Source organism: Lissotriton helveticus, chromosome 9, assembly GCF_964261635.1.
Source record: "Lissotriton helveticus chromosome 9, aLisHel1.1, whole genome shotgun sequence".
Lineage (NCBI taxonomy): Eukaryota > Metazoa > Chordata > Amphibia > Caudata > Salamandridae > Lissotriton > Lissotriton helveticus.
This window is the reverse complement of record NC_136070.1, coordinates 1,125,309,430-1,125,330,272: the sequence shown is the minus strand read 5'-3', so window position 1 is coordinate 1,125,330,272 and position 20,843 is coordinate 1,125,309,430. Positions and strand designations below refer to the sequence as shown.

General features: G+C 42.1%; 1 protein-coding gene across 2 annotated transcripts in view; it reads right to left on the bottom strand.

Moving 5' to 3' along the window:
- Positions 1-20,843, bottom strand: part of SYNPR (synaptoporin) — a 734,696-nt gene that overhangs the window by 101,433 nt on the left and 612,420 nt on the right. For both annotated transcript variants that reach the window (XM_078661539.1, XM_078661540.1), the window contains one exon: positions 16,267-16,391. In XM_078661539.1, the coding sequence (XP_078517665.1) occupies positions 16,267-16,391 (125 nt within the window). The remainder of the gene's footprint in view (positions 1-16,266; positions 16,392-20,843) is intronic.

Sequence of the window (20,843 nt, the reverse complement as noted above, 5' to 3'; positions counted from 1 at the left end):
GTCAATGGTTAGTGTATCTTCCTGAGCAATAATGGCATCCAGGGTTGCACCTTTAATGTAGGTGCTACCTTTGCAATGCTGGGAGAGATTTTTACCGACTAATAGGTCATTGAGGGATTGGATTAGGGTTTTGTTTTTATTGATGAGGTCCACTAGGATAATATTGCGGGAAGTTGAGAATTAGAAAATATGCAATCAAATCTGCTAAGTGTTCGCCAAAGGATAGTGTGTTACTCGGTGGGTGGTAGAGAATGTGACAGTTCATTGTTATGTTCAAATGTATTGTAGGAGAAGGTGTCTGTTTTGCTCACGCTGATGTTGTTTTATGGATAATGGCGATGCCCCTACTACTGCGGTTCTTCCTGCCTTTCCTAATGATCGAGAATCCCGGTGAAACTAGCATGTCATGATTGGGTAGGAGGAATCCTCTAGCCATGTTTCCGAAATGAATGCAATATAAACCTTGGGGGTTTAAGATTTTTCTGCTATTTCTGTTGCATGTCTGGTTGCCGATTTGCAGTTTATGAGCATGCATTTGGTCTCCCTGAGGTTAGTCAAAATTTGGGAGGAGGAAGTCTGTGGGATATTGACAAGGTGTGCTGGTGGTCTGGCCATTGATGTTGGTGTGGGGTTTCTTCCTCGTACCATGATAACCTGGATTTTTGATAAAGGATTTTGCCTGTTTATACCAGGCTGTATGATTTGTCTAGTTCCCCCACCTCACTCAGTGACATCATGGTGGTTGTTTTAGGCATCTGGGCTCTGAGGCTGAGGAGTTTTGTAGTCCAGCTGCCTGGTTGTGTCTTCACTCTACTTATGAGTTGTGTGCTGTTTCATGTAGGGGGAGTAAAGTTGCTTGGTGGGAATTGAACCTATGTTTAGGTTTCTTGTGATGAGATTGAGCCCTTGTAGTAGTCTTTCTATTTGATTTTCCATGAACGTTAGTCGGCCATTTAGTTTGGACATGAACATTATTGGCTTCTACATGGAAGGAGTCTGGGCGGGTTGTTTCTTGTTTTGCAGGGGGAGGCTGTCTCTAGTCTGTGTCCCTGAGTTGGAGAGTCACTTTATGTTGTGGGAGCTGTGATTGATCAGGGTCCTTGAGTCTATGCTGGTGTGAGCTGGAGTCAGAAAGTCAGTAGGGGAGAAGTTGGAGGTGTCCCTTATTTCTTTGTTATTGGTGGTGGAATTGGTAGTTGAGCTGTGTCAGTCTCTTTTGGATGATATCATTAGTGCATTGGTGTAAGCAGAGGGTTGGCAGTGAGGGTTGGAGTCATGAGCAAATTTGTCTGCATTCTGAGAGGTCTGAGGTAATGGACGAGAGTGAGGACTGTGAGGGGGTGAGTAAAGGAAGTGTTGAAGGATTGGGGGTGGGATTGATGGAGGTGATCTGACCTAAGGTGGTGGTGTGATTTGTGCTAGTGTGAGGGTCCATCATATTTTGCGCTCTAGGAGAATTTGTTTGGATCAGTGACCTCCCTGTTATATTGGGTTCTGTCCTGAGTGGGTGGGGATAAGGTGTATTGTTAGGGGGTGAGCTGAATTAGTGGTGTGAGTTGTGAGAGTTTCAGTGAGGGGAGGGTGAATAGTAAGGGAGAGATTGGTGTTCGAGTTATGACTCAGAAGTGTTTTATTTTGTTTTGTGTTCTGTGGGGGAGAGTGGCTCAAGGGGGAATATATTTGCGGCCTTGATATGGCATTTATTAGCAAGGCGAAAATGAATTAAAAAGTGCATAGGTTGGAATCATTGGCTTGTATCACAATGGTCCCGGTTTTGAAGACGGTTGTGGTAGCTTTGCCTTTAAATAGGGTGAATTAAAGATTGTTAATTTGCATCCATGTGGTGTGTTGGTGCCTTCCATAATGTGAAGGTATTGTGCTAGGGTTGTGGTCCATTTTGCAGGGCAGGTAATGAAGAAGATGAGGTCTGTTCTCTTATCCTGTTTAGAATCAATGTGGTAGAAGTCTGCAATGAGTGCTTTAGGGTGTTGCTTAATCAGTTTATGTTTGCGGTTTTTGGCTACTGTGGTAGATGGGTTGGTGAGGGTGATGGTGAAGGAGTACCGAATGTGAGGATTCAGGAGGGAAGGAGGCGCAGGGGAGGTGCAGCGCAGCAGTGTTGTTTGGTAAGGCATCTGGGCTTGGTCGGGGGTGCTGTGCAGTGGTGCTGAGTAGTAGGGCAGCACAGCTGGGTAGGGGTGTTGTGGCAGAATATGGTCAGGTAGGTTAGTCGTTAATCACAGACATCAAGGGCATCAGAAAATTATGGTAAACAATAGTAAACTGGCGTTGTAGGTGTGATGGGGTAAGGAGAGTGTAGTTCTCACCTCTATTAATTATGATAAGGAGGGCCCTTCATAGTAAAGATGAGTGGAGGAGGTTAGGTTTGTATACTATTCGAACCATTTCATGCTGGCTGCTCTAGTTAGTGCTTTGCTTTCAATGCAACTGTGATTTCAGTCCTAAATACTTTTGGCTGCTGGTGCCATTTTGTGAGGAGAGTCCTCATGTCAGGAAAGGGGGGGTAGATCAAAATGGAAGGCAGGCCACTATCGGGTGAATCCTCCAGAGGACCGGGTGCTCCAGCCGCAGCAGGGCGACATCGGCATGTGCGGCAATAGAGAGAAGCAGCATGATTGCCCCCAATGTGGGCAGGGCGGCAGAATGCAATAGTGAGGGGTTTTGATGCTGGAGGCTGTCCTAGAACGTCATGCAGGAGGCGCAGGACATCTCCCGCTACAATACACATGCAGCTGGCCAGCCTGCAACCAGCAGGCTCAGTATCTCTTAGTGGGCCAGTGATGCTGCTATGCATGCAAAAGAACACATCATACTAAAATGTATCAATACATAGACAATCAAAACAACTTAAGAGTCAGTAAACCATCCCAGTTGAACAGCTCCAGTCAAAAAGCATGCATCAGATACAAATTTGCTGATCGAGTAGTCACTAAGTACAGTAGGGCAGGCCTATAATGGGTAAGATTCTACTCTATCAACTAAGAGACTAAAATGTGCATGTGCAATTGCTTATTAAATCCACAAAATAGAATAAAGTACAAAGTATCTTGTGAAGAGATGGGGGTCACATCCTCAGGGAGCTAGTGAAGAAGCAGTAGACCAGCCCTTGTAAATGCAAGAAGGCAATTCATTAAGTTTAAATCGAGTTAACAAGAAATAAAGCATACTTCTTTTAACACACAATAAATAAGGTTCAAGAAGAGGTACAGTTTTCAACAATATAACAGATAGAACAGTCAATCAATCAATCAATCAATCACTTGTAATGCGCACTGCTTACCCATGTGGGTCTCAAGGCGCTGGGAGAGGGGGGTGCTGCTTCTGTTCAAAGAGCCAGGTCTTGAGGAGTCTTCTGAAGGCCAGCAGGTCTTGGGTTTGCCGTAGGCGGTTGGGAGGGTGTTCCAGGTCTTAGTGGCGAAGTGGGAGAAAGATCTTCTGCCAGCAGTCGTTCTTTGGATGCGGGGGACTGTGGCAAGGGTGAGGGCAGCAGAGCGGAGCTGGCGGGTGGGGGTGTAGAAGATTAGTCATCTGTTGAGGTATGCTGGTCCGGTGTTGTGGAGTGCTTTGTGTGCGTGGGTGAGGAGCTTGAAGGTGATCCTATTGTTGACGGGGAGCCAGTGCAGGTCTCTCAGGTGGGGTGTGATGTTGGGGGATGTCGAGGACCAGACGTGCATAGGCGTTCTGGATGCGTTGCAGCCGTCTCAGTAGTTTGGCCGATGTTCCTGCGTAGAGGGCATTTCCATAGTCCAACCTGCTGGTGACAAGGGCCTGGGTGACTGTTCTTCTCGTTTCGGTGGGGATCCACTTGTAAATCCTGCGGAGCATGCAAAGGGTGTTGAAGCAGGAGGAGGAGACGGCATTGACCTGCTTAGTCATGGGCAGGTTGGAGTCGAGGATGACCCCTAGGTAGCGTGCGTGGTCGCTGGGTGCTGGGGCTATTCCCAGTGTGTTCGGCCACGAGGAGTCGTCCCAGGCTGAAGGGGTGGATCTGAGGATGAGAGCCTCTGTCTTGTCCGAGTTCAGCTTCAGTTGGCTGTTCTTCACCCCTTCGGCGTTGGCCTTCATTCATTCGTGGAGGTTGGTTTTGGCAGTGTGAAGGTCATTGGTGAGGGAGAGTATCAGCTGGGTGTCATCGGCGTAGTAGATGATGTTGAGGTTGTGCTGTCGGGCGACGTGGGTGAGGGGTGCCATGTAGATGTTGAACTGCATCGGACTGAGGGGTGAGCCCTGCGGTATGCTGCAGATGATCTCTGTAGCAATGAAGTGGAAGGGGGAGGCGGACTCTCTGTGTTCTTCTGGAGAGGAAGGATGTGGTCCAGTCCAGGCCTTCTCTTGGATCCCGGCGTTGTGTAGGCGTGTTCATAGTGTGTGTTGGCAGACCCTGTCGAAGGCAACTGACATGTCCAGGAGGATGAGGGCTGCTGTTTCTCCGTTGTCTAGCATGGTCCTGATGTCATCGGTGACGGCAATGGATTACTTTCCAGAGATGGGGTGTGATGGCTGTGCTGGCTTTGTTGAAGATGTGGTGAGGGTATGGGTCTAACGGTGATCCGGACTGGATGTTGTTCATGATCTTGCTGGTGTCTTCCGTCATTGATGCTGGTCCAGGAGAGCTGGCGCTTGGTGTGGGTGGTGGTCGTGGGGGGGAGTTCTCAGTGGTTGTCAGGGCGGTCGCGACGTTGAAGCTGTCACGGATGTCGGCGATCTTGCGGTGGAAGAAGGTGGCCATCAAGTCGCACAGGTCTTGCGAAGGTGGGATGTCGCTGGTGTTGGAGCTGGGGTTGGAGAGTTCCTTCTCGATGTTGAAGAGCTCTTTGCTGTTGTGTGCATTGTTATCTAGGTGGTCTTTGAATGATGCCCTTTTGGCAGATCTGATGAGGTGATGGTGTCTTCAGGTGGCGTTCTTGTGGGCTGCGTAGCTGTCTGGTGTTCGTTCGTGGATCCAGTTCTTCTTCAGTTTTCGGCATGTTCGTTTGGAGGCCTGGAGGTCTTTAGTGAACCAGGTGGCTTTCCTAGTGGTGTGACGGTTGGAGGGTGTCTTGAGCGGGGTGAGGGTGTTGGCGCAGTCATCGATCCATTGTCTGAGGTTGCGGGTGGCGGTGTCGGCGGGTGGGTTCTGGGTGCGGGTGTTGGTTAGCTAGTCTTCGGTGACTTTGCTCCAGCAGCACAGAGGCATCTGTTGGGTGCGGTGGTGGGCTTCCTGAAGGTGAAGTGGATACAGTGATGGTCGGTCCAGTGGGGTTTGGTGGTGTGGTTGAATGAGACGTGGGGGCTTGCGGAGAAGATGGGGTCAGTGTGTGGCTGGCAGCGTGGGTGGGTGTTGTCACGAGTTGTCTGAGTCCGAGGTTGGTGAGGTTGCCGATCAGGGTGGTGGAGTTGGTGTCGTTGTTCTCAAGGTGAAAGTTAAGGTCACCGAGGAGGATGTAGTCCATGGAGGCGAGGGCGTGTGTGCTGATGAAGTCGGCGATGGAGTTGCTGAACTGTGGTCAGGGTCCGGGGGGTCTGTAGACGAGGGTTCCTCTGAGGGTGGTGTTGGGGTCAGTGGGGATCTGGAAGTGTAGGGGTTCGGCGGTGCTGAGGGTGTCGTCGGTGTTGGTCGGTCGAGACTCTGAGGGTGTTCTTTTGGACAATGATGATTCCTCCTCCAACTCCATTGGTGCGGTCCCTGCGGGTGACCTTGTAGCCTTTCAGGATGGCTATGGCGATGTCGGGTGCTGAGGCGGGGTTCAGCCAGGTCTCTGTCAGGAAGGCGACATCTGGGAAGGTTGAGTCAAGAAGGTCCCAGAGTTTAACGGCGTGTTTTTGGGCGGAACAGGTGTTGAGGAGGATGTATCTGAGGTAGTTGGGTTCTTTCCTGGGCGAAGGTTTGGTGGGCGGATGCATGTGAAGCTGCAGTTCTGGCAGGTGAATGGTCCTTGGGTGCTGCGAGGGGGCGGCCTTATATGCACAATAGGTTTACATAATTGTTGTATCAATTGAATTTTGTCCATTATAAAAAAGCATGTTTCTTCCAGGTCAAATTGGACATAACAATAACCACAGGTCTAGCAAATACCTCATGATGGCCCAGTTGTAAAAAATGAACTCAATACATCTTAAGCAAGGAATGTTTCTAACTCAATCCAATCTAAAACAATCTCTGATTATTGATTGGTTCAGACTAGTCTCTAGGGTTATGGCTAGTGCTAGCAATGGAAACGAAGAAGCTGATATGTAGCCTTGGCCCAATTCTTCTTAGATAAGAAATGAGGCATTATTTTGTGGGAGGATTAAAAGATATTTGAAAAAAACAGTTGTCCATCATTTTCAAAAAGGGATTACTTACATGTCCCCAAATATCACACCCATATGGGGATTAGCAACACATTTGGCCTGATAGATTTTTAAGAATTGCCTCAGTGGATGTTCTACCCAGGCTGGTATCAGAACCACGAACCACAGAACTTGATCTTCAAACGAAATGTTTCTTAGTAAAAACAAGTTAGCAAACATGACACCAAGGTAGCAAAAACAATTGGTCTGGCTTATAACACAATCCTTAACAGTACCACGTTTTGCCAATCTAGGTCCCCTAATCAATACATCAGTCATATTGTAGATGGCACTAACATCCAAAGAGTCCTTACAGGATGCAAAATAGTATAATAAACATTGTAGACCATTTGCAGTTTTAGCAAGTAATACGGCATAGTTGGCATAAAACTAAGATTGGGCATCTACCCTCTAGAGGCACATCTTAACATTCCCTGGGAAGAGCTTTTTATATAAACCCTAAATAAAAAGGGAGTCAAAATGCATGCTCATCTGATCTCACTCTTTAATAATGAAAAAATAAAAACAAGTACATTTACCCCTTGCTCTATACCTCACAGTAACAGTCAAATTGGGATAAAGATCATGAAGAATACAAATCAGATTAAAATTCAACACAGGCCAGATATAATAGACCAAAATGTATCTCTTCTGGTCCTGTTGAGGTCCAAAAGGGCCAGGTTTAATGAGCACTACTTGGCCATTGTATATTTATTAATAATTTAAATGAAGATTCAAACATTCGTCAAGGGTGCGCAATCTAGGCCGAAAACCGTACTGCAAATCTGTAAGAACATGTCTAGTCTAGTTAGTCAATAAAGAAAATAGTCTGTAATTCCATGGGTCATTTTTATTCAAAAACAGGAACTATATCCGTAATTGTGGAGTGCAATGGGCTTCATCTGCATTGACAGACACAGTAGGAACTGGGGCTCACAGGGAAACAGAGCGTTATAAATCAAGAGGTGCCCCATCAGGACCAGATGCCGTATACTTCTATGCCAAGATAATAACTTCAGTAACCTCCTCGAATGAAAAGGAAATTCTAGGTGTTTGAGGATCGTAGATAAACCTGATGAAAGCTCCCCTGAAGCTTGATAACCCTAAATCATCTCAAAATCCTGTTCCTCCCCCTTCCGGTAAAATATGCGAACATATGAGAGTATTTTCTTTTACAATCTCCCAAAAATCTGCACTATCTCTAAGGGCACTTACTTGAGCTAACTACTCCCAGGCTTCCTCCCTCAGGGTTGTTTATCTTTCTTTCACTGCTTTCTTATAACGAGTTTTGTAAGCGACTACCCTGCCCCAGCTCTGGGTGTCCATTGTAAAGCCAATATTAAATAATGCCAATCACAAATACATACACAATCAAACCACCTACATGCATTTGATGGTTTAGGCTTTCTGTCATTAATCCGATTATCTTTGATATTGCTACAAATGCATTGAAAACAAGCAAGAATATCTCCTTCTGGGTAAGAATCATCCAAACAGACTTGAATATCTGAAAGGCGCCCTATAAGCATTCTTTCTGGGGAAAGCATCTGGTATTACACCATAGCCCAAGGCCCTGATCACAGGCCATCCCTGCTCTCTTATGAGCAAAGACACATTTGATATTCATGTTTCTCTATGTCAGTGAGATAGAAACAAGGTTGTCATCACTGAAAATACTCCAGAAAACTTTGAATTTACTAAGCATTTTACAAAGCGGAGTTGAAAGGAAAATATAATCAATAATAGATGATAATCCCCTACTAATAAAAGTCGGTGGGATTGGCTTGGAAACATAATTGGCTCTCAAAATCATTGTAAATAAAAGTTTAAAATCATGTAATAGAGTGTTCATTCACTTGACGTATATGGAGTGTTCAAAATGTAAAGTACAATTCCAGGCACCAACTAGGAGACTATCAAACCAAAAACAATTACCTTTACAAAAGTGAAGGTTAACATTCCCCAACACAGCCAGAAAAGTATTCATAGGAAACTGATCCTAGTCCAGAGTCTAGGAAAATCCTTAGCCAACCCAGATGTTTTGAGATACTGTTAACAACAATCATATTAGAGTTATATAAATTGACTCATCACAAGCTACATTGTAGTGTAGTTCCTATATTCCCAATAGGCTCTGCGCATTGGAATAGTATATCCTATTGATTAGACGTAGGACTGAGGTCGACTAGGTCTCTATCGAATATACTAGACGTAATTGTGAGTGCCATCTAGCTCAGAGGTCACTAGAAACTTTCTCGAATGAACAAGAAGGTATTCATTTCTGACAACCGCATAAACATGACAACTTTGTTTCCCAAAAATAAGAAATGTATGTCTAGAGTCACGGAAACAATAGATAGTTATTTCACTCAGTCAATCGTGCATGCTTCGCTTTCACCAGAGGTGCAGAGAAATAGAGAGACAGGCATTTTCAATAAAAAGTATTTATTGAACAGTCTTCTTTCTCATGCAGAGGAAATGAACTGCTACAATCGTAATACTGGTTGCAAAGTACAATGCATATAGTACGTAGAGTATTATAAAAGAATACTGTAAAAGCATGATATGGTTTCTAAGCCATAAAATACAAAGAATACATACATTAATAAATAAAGACTGAAAAGTACTCAACTGGTGCTTCTAAAATATGCCTACCCCGGTGTACCTAACCTAGGTCTAGTACAAGCGAAGAAGTAAGTGAGGTGTAGCTTAGTTTCAGTATTCTTTTGCCAAGAACCTATCCAAGAATTCTCTAAGGGTCTAATCAGCTCCGTACCTTGGTTTTAGAATGAAGGAGGTCTGGTATTTCTCTCTCAGGACTCGATTTCCCAACAACCCACAAGGGTAGCTTGGAAACACTGGAGCTGGATTTCTCGTTAAGAGAAAAGACAGCGTCTCTCTCACTGTGTCTACTGGAGGGTCGGCTTCCTTCGGCACTTGCTGCGGCGAGCTGTGTCGTGTAGGTAGATAGTCGAACTGCTCCAAACCACTGTGTGTTTGCCTGGGCAAGTGTGGGCATATTTTTACCTTGAAGGTGCCAAGTTTGACGTAAGGTTGGACATAATAACGTCATCAAAGACTCAGTTCTTTGAAAACTCCATGAGTTCTTGGTTAACCGCATCGCTGCTAGAGAGTTACCCATGCTGTGCTGGACAGCAATAAAACGGGTGTGGTCATGATGAGCTCAGCTCGTCATGAGCACACGAGCACTGTGCTGCATGACGAGCTGAGCTCGTCATGAGCATGGAAGGGGTTAAATCAATATTCAAGCAAGGGGAAGTCCCTGACTGCTGAAGGTGGGTTTTTCCAAGAAATCGTTGTGGATTTTCAGAACTAGTGGAAGTAGCCATGCCGTATTTGGACTGCATAGGCTAAGTCTAAATATGGTTATGATTTCTATACCTATATATGGGCATGAATCTGGAAAATTACACTAGTGTCCTAAATTCATATACAACAATATGAAGACTTGAATGCTATCAAAGTAGCTCTGAGACTTTACAATTTAAGGTTGATGCCATCATAGGAAATTAACCAACCTACACTTCACAGAAACTGTAGGAACAGTGGGTGTAAATGTCAAAGTGAACCAATCCAAGAAAAAACTAGACTCTGCCCAAGATTCCTGAGAACAAATTATAACAAAATCCTTGATAAATATCGAGACATTCAATATAATATTTTTTTAATTTGCTTGCCAGCTGTAGTCCAATTAATGATATTCAAAGCTTTAAATATGTCAGTCAAAATTGTGGTCACAATTTATGTGCAAAAATGTATGTTCCTGAAATGGTGATACATCAATCAATCAAGTGCAACACTGTCACCCCTACGGATATCTGGGCACTGTCCCATAGATTCATCAAGCATCCATTTTGCGATTCCTTATTAACGAAAAATAAGGATTCGCTAATAAGGAATAGCAAAATGCTATGCATGAAGAACTCGCTTAAAAAATAGCGATTTCTTAAAATTCCTTAATTGCGATACGCAAATTGCGAGTCGCAATTAAGGAATACCTCCCCATTCATTCCTATGGGCCTAGAGGCCCTAGCGATTTCTTAAAATTCCTTAATTGCGATACGCAAATTGCGAGTCGCAATTAAGGAATACCTCCCCATTCATTCCTATGGGCCTAGAGGCCCACAGGAATGAATGGGAAGACAATCTCAATTTGCGATTCTCAATTAGAGAATCGCAAATTGAGATTGCAATTTCAAGGGTGCCAGGGTGTCAAAAGGACACCATGTTGCACCCCTGAAATCTGCATATGGGTTCATCTTGCACACACACATGCCCTAAGGGCATGTTTGTGTGTAAAATGGAACTTTGAAAAATGCACTTTAGTGCATTTTTCAAAGTTTTTGCAAATTACCATGAAGTTCAACTTCATGGTAATTTGCTCCCCCTATTAGCGAAATCACTAATTTTTTAACTTTAATGCATTGAATTTAAGGAATCTCAATTTGAGATTCCTTAAATGCAATAGCAATTTAAGTAATTGCAATTTTGCAATTTAAGTAATTGCGATTTTTGCATTTGGGATGATGCATCCCAAATGCAAAAATACCGGTCGCAAAGGGGCAGATTCTGAGAATCTGCCCCTTTCCGAGCGGTGTTTAGCTTGATGCATCTATGCCTGTGTCTCTGTCGAAGAGCCAGGCTCTGAGCCTCTTCGTAAAGTCTACCAGCAGGAGGGCTACGCGGAGCTGGAGTGGAAGGTCGTTTCAGGTCTTGACAGAGATGTAGAAGCAACGCCAATGTTGTGGCTGTGATTGATGCAGGGTGTGTGTGAGAGGGTGAGTGAATAGGAGAGCAAGTGTCCAGTGGATTGGTGGAGGTTCAGTCAGTGGTTGAGGTAGGCTGGTCCTAGGTCATGGAGGGCTTTGAAGGCGTTCTGGAGAAACTTGATCCAGCAACTTTTCTGGATGGGGAGCCAGTGGAGGTCTCTCAGGTGGGGGATGATCTGGTTTCATTTGGGGAGGTCCAGGATGAGTCTAGCTGCAGCATTCTGTATGGTCCGGAGTCTTCTGAGAAGCTGGGTGGATATGCTGGCATAGAGGGCACTGCTGTAGTCGAGGCCACTGGTGACAAGGTGAGTGATGGTCTTTCTGTTGTTAGTTGGGATCAATCTGAAGATTCTGCGGACCATGCGAAACGTGTGGAAGCAGGAGGAGGCGACTGCGTTAACTTGTTGTTTCATGGTCAGTTGACTGTCGAGGATGATGTTGCGTGCGTGGTTGGTACATTTTCCACAAAGAAAAAATTAAACTTCATGGTAACCGCAATTAATGGTACATCTGATCCCGCTTACAAGCAGTCACGAGGGGATGGAGAGAGGTGTGACAGGAGGAATAAAGAAGGTTTTGGAAAGGTGCAGATCATTTGAGACATATCCATCATAGTTGGTGGTTCATGTTCATGTCAGTGGTCTCAAGAAAAATAGGATGTACCTACGCAAATGGAAAATGGAAAAATAGGATGTTCAAGGGAAATGGAAAAAGAGGTCTTTAGACCTGCTGGATCCTTTCCCAAATGGAAATAGCATATCCATCATAGGTGGTGTTTCATGTCATTGGTTTCGAGAAAAATAGATATACTTAAAGGATAAAAGATAAATGGAAAAGGAGGGTTGTTAACCCTTGCTGGAGCCTTTTCCAAATGGAGATACATGTATACAGATATAAAGGGAAAATAAGTTTTCTAGGGTGTAGCCTTGTGGTTACAGAATGCAATATTCAAGACATCTGTGCCTTCTAAGGTAACTGTGCAGTTTGCTTCAGGAGATTGATCTAAAGCATTTGCTACTATGCATGGTGATACACAAGACAGGAGCAAAAAGAATGAAATCATTGGTGCACCCTACACAGGGTTTTAATGTTTCAGTTTATCATGATTCATTGCAGAGTGACAATGGCAAACGTGATGTGATGTGATGTATTTGGAGATTGTGATTGGATGTATAATCAGAAAAAATGCTTGAAATAAAAGGAAGAGTACTTTGCCAGTTCTGTAACACCAATTATGGAAACACACTTAAGGCATTCTCCCCACTGCAAACAAATTACAGAACACAGCATAACACTTTTCCCTCTGGGAGATACTTTCTATACCACCTCAATAACGACATAGAAAGTGTGATGCCTGACAATAGGCTTTCTGCATCATGCCAAAAGGGTTCCATTTACTCTTAATTTGCTCACCAGAGGCACCTCCTTGGATGCAGACCCTATTAAAGGCAGGCTGAGAGCACCCTGACACACGCTGGGGGTCTAATTCACAACATCTTTTCTATGAGTATTTCTTTCTTTCTTCTGTCCAAGTGAATACACCTGAGTTTCCAGACTCCATTTGCAAAGCATTAGCTGTGAGTAATGTTGTTCACTCCAGGCGTAAGTGTGACTTACTCATGTATTTTCAGATATCAAACATGCTTACTCGTGGATAAAAGTCTGTAAGTCAGGTAGGTGTTTAAGCACAGGGTTGGGAGGGTCTGATTGATACTGAGGTGCTTTCAGAGACTGAATCACCAGAACAACTGCCCTTTACCTTTGTGTGGAAACAAGGTTCCCCGAGAGGGAAAGTGTAGTCCATAAGTGAATTTCATTGAAAAGGGTGTCAACCTTCCTCCCTCTCAACACGTACATCTCGATGTGGCATCAGTGACACAACAACACAGATGATACTGAGTATCCAGCACCCATCAGGTGCTGCAGAACTCTGGTGCACAATAATGAGCATGCTTTGGTCTTCTTTCATCAGGTGTACAGAAGAAAACGAGGTACCGAGTCCTTAAATGTACTACCCATTTAATGTGCATACTTTTTGACTTGTGATTCAAATGGTGTGGCCTCTGCATTCTAATTGGAAGGCATTTCCTATTGTTCTAATTGAAGAGCACTGAAAGTATTGTGTTATTTTCAAGAAATTCCTCTTATCATGGCATCACTTGTAGGACAATTTTCAAGGGCTCTTGTCATGCGTGGTGCCTTGGAGAACCAGTGCTTTGGACAGAGTCACACCTTGATACCACAGTCAGCAATCCATACACAGATAGTCTCTACCCATAAACTGGCCTCAAGATAAGTCTTAAAGCACAGTAAACTTATAATAGATTTATAAAGGAAAACATAATGAAATTAGTAAAATAAGGAGGCAAAATTAATATGTGTCGGCTCCTACACATGACAAAGGGCACACATTGGACCTTCGTGCTCAGCATAGCACAGAAGCTTCACTTTTGGTGGTTATAGAGGAGCTTAAAGCTCTTCTAGATAATTGAGGTTCTGCCGCTATCCTACCGCTTGACATGAGTGCAGCATTCAACACCGTTGATCATGCCCTCTTGAAAGATAAGAAACTAGGAATTCAGAATAGAGTGATGGATTGGCTCATCTCTTTCCTGGAAAACAGATCTTATCAAGTTATGGAAAAAGCCTGCTATTCAAACATCCTGCCAACTATATGTTGAGTGTCACAGGGATTGTCACTCAGCCCTACCCTGTTTAACATGTAAGTTCGACAGTTTGCCTCTATAGTGCAGGAGTTCGTCATCTTGGTGGTCTCATGTACAGACAACACCCAGTTGGTTGCCTCTCTGACAAATAGTCCCAATTCTGAAAACCAACAATTGGTACCTTGCCCGGATAGAATGGTTTAATGGATGTCAGACTGTTGCTTAAAGCTAAACGGTGACAAGACAGAACTAATAATACTAGGAAACTTGGCCATACCAGACCATTGGATAGCTGGCCAAATGGTATGGGCAACCCTCTTGACCCCAATTCTTCTAAAAAAAAAACCTTGGGAATTTGGATGGATAGAGCCCTAGTAATGGATCATAAAGCAAACAGTGTCTGGAATCTGCTTTGGGCTGCTCAGAATGATCAGGAAGATACTAGCTCTGTTTCTAGATCATTTAAGAAAAACTATGACTCAGTCCCTCATAGTCTCGCATTTGGACTATAGCAACTCTCTTTATGTGGGCTCACCTAAGTATGTAATGAAGAGACTTCAGGTGGTACAAAATGCAGCAGCACGGCTCCTGCTAAAGGTACCTAGCTACATTTGAGTAAGAGAATCCTTAAACAGCTCCATTAGCTGCCATTTGAGGGAAGAATCAAGTTCATATCCCTCTGTATTGCACACAGGACCGTAAAAAATAAAGGTCTAGTAAAGTTCAGCAATCTTGTATGTACAAATGTTCCAGCCAGCCTCTTAAAATCCTCTCAATTACATCTCCTCAGCATGACCGGAGTCAAAAGGACAATATGGGGAGGAAGATCATTTGCACAATTGATACCTAAGTTGTGGAATGATCTCCCACTTACAGAAAAAAGACAGTCCCTGAATAGCTAGAATTATTTGGAGAAGAGTACAGGGAAAGATACACAAAGCAAGCAAACATGACTACTTCTCCAAATCTGCATATAACAAAACAGTACGTTTATGAGTTACAAATATCATAAGTCAGACGGGTTTAGTTAATAATTTATTCATCTTGAGAACAAAAGATTTTTTTTTTCCTTTTTTCAATTTAAATAAAGTTCCAAAGCATATATTATTGTAATATTTAATTAGCACTATATATATATATATATATATATATATATATATATATATATATATATATATCCTGATACTTGGGCAAAAGAAGCATCGTACCAATTTTTCAACCTGATACTTGAGCAACCGAGTGGTTCGGTGCTTTTTTTCCCTAAGTATCGGGATTCAAAAATCTCCTATACACGCTACGTTCGTCTTATCGACAAACGTAGCGCGTATAGGCGATTTTTTTTGTAGAATAAATAATCAAGCTTATTTACTTGTACTATAAAGCCAACCTGAGTCACCGAAACAAATAGCGTGTGATCTTCTTATTTAAGAACACAACTGTTGGGTGATTCATATATTCATTCCCCATATGTCACCAATGGATAAATGCCCTCGCATAAGTTAGAACAAAGGGAAGTTCAGAAATACATTGTGACAATAATAAACTGTCACTATACATGATCGCACAAGTGAGAGTGGAAACTTGTCCCCTCTATATGGTATTGTTGTAGCTAAACACTGTCAGAAAAGGAGATTACCTGTGATAGCCCACCTGTCTATACCTTGACAAAAGTGTTGGGAGAAATTAGTAGTAAAGCCTGAAGAAGGAGGTTGGACATGTGTATGCCTCCAAAACGCGTCGCTTCTTGGACTACTTGTAAATAAAAGTTTTCGTGAATCATATGGACCGTTGTGGAACATATGAAAAGGACAACAAGATTTAATGTTGAATTATTGCCCATGATTGTCTTTGAACTTGCACAGACTGACTTGCACGTTTTCCCATATATGTGATTTTAATGTTTGATATTCCTGTGGGTATTGTATTTTATATATTTTAGTGATTACCAAAAAATCAAAAAGAAGGAAGAACGTTTTTAAACCAACCCAATAAATATTTTCGTATTGGATTTATTTGGCTACTGTGATATTAATTTGGTGAAATTTCAGTGTTGCATGTGGTGTGGCAGTAATATGGTATGCAATTGAAGTATCCCAAAGGAAGTTTATTTGAGACTTTGTATTTCTTCTTTAATGCATTAGTGGGCACAGTTACTCAGTTCAGCACTCACCTGTGCGGGGAGGCCCTCAGGCATCCATGTACTTTATAAATCCAAAACATAAACAAAATTGCAGTTCAGAGCTGTAAAATCATATTTAATCCACCAGTAATTTACATGTATGCACACAGAGGGAATTTCTGTCTGCTTTCTGGATATGTACAGCTTCCCACCTACATTCAGCTGTCAAAATGAACATGAAATGCAGCAGAAGGTCATCTTGGTTACTTAATGTAGCATTATATGCATATTGCTGATTACCAAAGGTATATAAATTAATAGGTTAATTTTAACACTTTAGATAGCCAAAGGTGTTTACCTGAAGGGGTATGAGAAGGGTACATCGATCTTGAGGTCGCTCTCACTCTTGTTTGCACAAGCCACGCTGAGTCTCAGTTCTCCAGAGTAGCCACCACATGTTGCAAATGCAAAGATTGCAAAAAGCTGTGAAAAAGCAAGAATTTTAATTCACATGAAATACGATTTTTTTAACATTAACTCACGTTGTGCTCTTGAGGACCATGTATTTTTGGTAAATTTGTTATGATCATGTTCTGCACTCAGAAGATATAGTACTTCTTAAGCGGCATATTGGGAGTGTCCTTTGTGATGTAATTTATTTTTGCATCAAAGGGACAATGTGGAGCAAAGCACCTGAAGAATTAGTCACCAACTTCAAATCATGAAATCATGAATATATCTTCCTTAATAATAAGTCAAAGATTCTCAAATGTTATTCTACCTCAGATGCAATCAGTGGGCTGTATCCTCCTGGCTTCTAGTAATTTAGCTGTAAAATTTATAGCCTGTGAAAACTTGTTCAGGAGACTTCTAGGTCTAGAGTACTGAAATTGCATCGAAAGTTCAAAGAGCCTTTTTGAGCTTCTTTGGCAATTTAAAATTTAATTAGGTGTTGCAAGCATCTTTGCATTGTATTTCATCATTCATGTAAACACCCCCTTCCCTGTTGTGTATTGTCGGATGGGTAACACGCTATAGCGTAGGGAATGCGTGATTGACAGTGTTGTATTTGTTGTGATCCGGTGTGGGAGGTAAGTTTGTGTTGTGCGTGAGTGACCAGAACGTTGCCCTTATCTTGCCTTGGGGTTTGGTGCCCAGCAGTGTGATGGAGGAAGCAGTGTGAGTGATTGCAGCCTTTCCTGAAATAATGTCAGCAGTCCTGCTCTGTAAATTAGGTATTCCCTTGTGTGCATGTCCTACGCTACTTAGGAAGAGCCTTGGCCTATGTGTCAGGGCTTTATAACATGTACACACACATGCACGATAAACACGAGCGGAACGTGCTATCGGTGATCCCTTGGAGATGGTGCGCCATAATAACAACCACTAGTATGGTCGTACATCTGGCCCTAAATGTCTGGTCTCTCTCATTTTACAGAGAGCTTCGCTTTGCACAGAAGCTGCACAGAGTTTCCTGTTGTGCATACATGACTTACTGTAAGATTTCTAAACCTATAGGGGTATTATGAAGATGCATATTTTTATAGAAGCATAGTTAAAAAAATGTGTTTTTTATGTGCTCCAGCATGCAGATACATTTTCATCCTACGCTGTTTAAAATGCGCCAAGACGCCTACGGGCAAACGCACGCGCTCTACAAGTTGTATTAATAAATAAATAAATAAATAAATAAATGATTTAATTACTTCATACCCAACTTTAGGCGTTTGTTTTTTGCGATATAATCTCTACAGTGTTGAAAGAAGGCATAAAATACAGATTTATTACTGAGAACCTAAAACGACATCTCCCCATAAAGGGAATACTTCATAAAGGTGTATGTCATCATGTCATTTTTCCCAAACCCCATTAACAATACACAGACTTGAGATGTTATGCCTCTAATGGCTGATGTGAAAGCACCAGTGATAAGCTAATTCACGCTATCTTTAACATCTAAATTTTGTTAATTTTTCAGCCTCTTATAAACCACAATCATCAATTCACCACTAATGCCAATTTACCACATTCTGAGAACACATTAATTAACTCTGCAGTTCAGATGCTACATAATTAGTTGCAGATTACTAATTAATAAGATGATAAATGAAAGCTCTAATACACACACTTATGTCTAAATAAACTAAGAAGCTCTGTTTCTCATTCAAATACCATCTGCATACTACTAGAGGCATTTAACGAAATCCATGTTTATTACCTTTCAAGCAACACTCGGTGTATTGTGCTGCAAATGTATTCAAACAAAAAATGGTTTCTCTTGAACTCCCTACCACGAATTGGAGAATAGGAAAAGAGATAGGAAATTCTGGGCCAGATGTAGGAACCCTAATACCGGTCAGTAACGGCAGAAATTACCGAATTTCGGCCGTTACGGACTGGTGTTAGGCATTTGGGATGTAGGTGGCTACATTTCAGATTCGGTAATTTACCAACCGGTACTTAGGAATTCGGTAAATTACTGAATTCTTAATTACCGATTCGGTAAATTACCGAATCTGAAATGTAGGAAGCACTCAAGTGAGTGCTTTTCACCTGTAAGGATTCGTTATTTACCACCAACTACAAGTTGGTGGTAAATAACGAAAACCGTTAAAAAAGCAATTTTGTGCTTTTTTAACAGTGCCATGTCGCAGACATACATGCAGGGCATGTATGTGTGCCACATGTGCACCCATGCACTATTCAGGGGTGCAACTGGGTGTCAATGTGACACCCTGCCACCCTTGTAGGTCTTCCCCCCTTACTGATTCGGTATTTACCAAATCGGTATTCCCCATTCATTCCTATGGGCCTGGAGGCCCATAGGAATGAATGGGGAATACTGATTCGGTAAATACCGAATCGGTATTTACCGAATTTTACACATTCGGTAAAAATTACCGAATTAATACCTACATACCATTTACCCATTCAAAAATACCGAAAGGGTAAAATTCGGTATTTTAGAATCGGTAAATGGTATTTACCTACATCTGGCCCTCTATATCTAACAAAGTAATATCTCTCCCAGAAACACACACATCAGAGAATTCAACTAAGGGAATATTCATATCATAGAAATAGATATAGGTTTCAATTCTTCGGTAACATAAAAAACAGCCACTAAATCCACAAGCCTGGCAAAGTGGAAGCAATAATTCCTCAGCTGCCCAGGCCCAATAAATCAGACAATCTCTTATTCAGCAAGACAAAGTAAATCAGGAGTGACAAAAATAATCCTCACATAGAAACCCAGAAACGCAAAACAGAAAATACCCGTCTTGATTACATTTTAATAAACAAAAAAGCAAGCATAACGCATCAATCCCATACTCACTGTCACTCTGGGCAGTCAACAAAAAAGTCATGAATGGCCAAAAGCGCTGATTGTACCCCAGCCACAGCCAAAGTGAACTCTAGCTTTCAAACAGATTTAAGGAATGTACAGACATTATGGGTGCTGATGACCTCTTCCAGGGGAACAACTTGGTTGGCATTAGTAGCTTACCTCAGACCGCAGAAACTGATCAAACCTCATCTAAAAAACACCCCTCAGCAGACAGCCCAGGTACCCACAGACCACTACTGCATACACCTTTATAACTAGAATCCTAAAGATAAATTCTTACTGCATAACTCTCTCCTTTGCCAGATATTACAGTCTCTTGCAGGACTTCCAACAAATGTTCGAAGACAGTAAAAATAAAGACAATCTGCTGTCCGATACCTGAACAATAGCCAAGCATTCAATGTTATTCTAAACTGTGATTTCGTTTGCTCTAATATTAAAGGTGGATATAATCAATACTGCCTATTTTTTAAACATGTTGCTCTATTGAGTTCAAAGTCTGAAGTTGCTCACAGATTGCTCAATTCACATCAACTTAAATAGGAAAGGTACAACAAGAAGTGGCAAAAATCTACCTGTGGACCGAAATGCTTAATGAAGATTCCAAATTATAATATTTGTTTTCCAGAACCATTGAGAAATTACCAACAGTGGCGCGGAAAGTTCACAACCTAATCTGGTTGATAAACATGATAATTAATATGCTTTAGATACATTGCATACAATCTCAACCAGTAAACGATATACAGAATTGTAGATAGTGAATATTGAGATATATGTTCTCTGAGGGATTCTCAAAAAGACAATAAGATCAAAGCTCGAATTGCTTAGAATGTCACCCAGAACATTCACGTTATTTACTTTTATCTAGCTACAATGTTATGTTATGCGTGGTCTACTGTAATCAACTTCACTTTATGTTTTCGTTAGCAATGTGGACATGATATACAACGTGGTATGCTATAAATAGATGTATACTGCTGTCTTATATGTAACTTTCTTCAGAATTTCCAGAAGACATGATTACTCAAAGATAAAACCCTGTGGAACCAAGTATGTAGTACACAGCTAAGTTTGATGTAGTACATAACTTGAAAGAAATATATTATGACTTATAACTTAATATGCATATGGAATTGAAAACTAAGGCATACATAAGACACAACATCTCATTGTCCCATAGAAAAAACATTCCCAGTCAAGTCCTTAGGGGTGCCGCCACTACTATAATATGGCCCCCACCATGTTGAGATCAATGCGGTGGAAAGAGATCTTTTATGCACTCTATTTACATTATCAGGGTTCCCCGTTCTGCACAGGGTACCAACCACCCAACAAATAGGCAGCAGATACGACCTTCATCACAGAACATAGTAAATGCTGATGTTTTGAAGTGTAAGGTGTATAGCAACCGGCGTGATCTTTTTTTTTTATGGGACTACTGTAAGTAGTATTTTACATTGTTTTCCAGCACTGCTAATTCAGTAATTTAGAGTACTTTGCCCCAGAGCAACTTGATTTTTCCCAGACATTATTCAGCTTTTTTCCACAGAAATAATGCCATTACCAAAATGCTGCTAATTCTA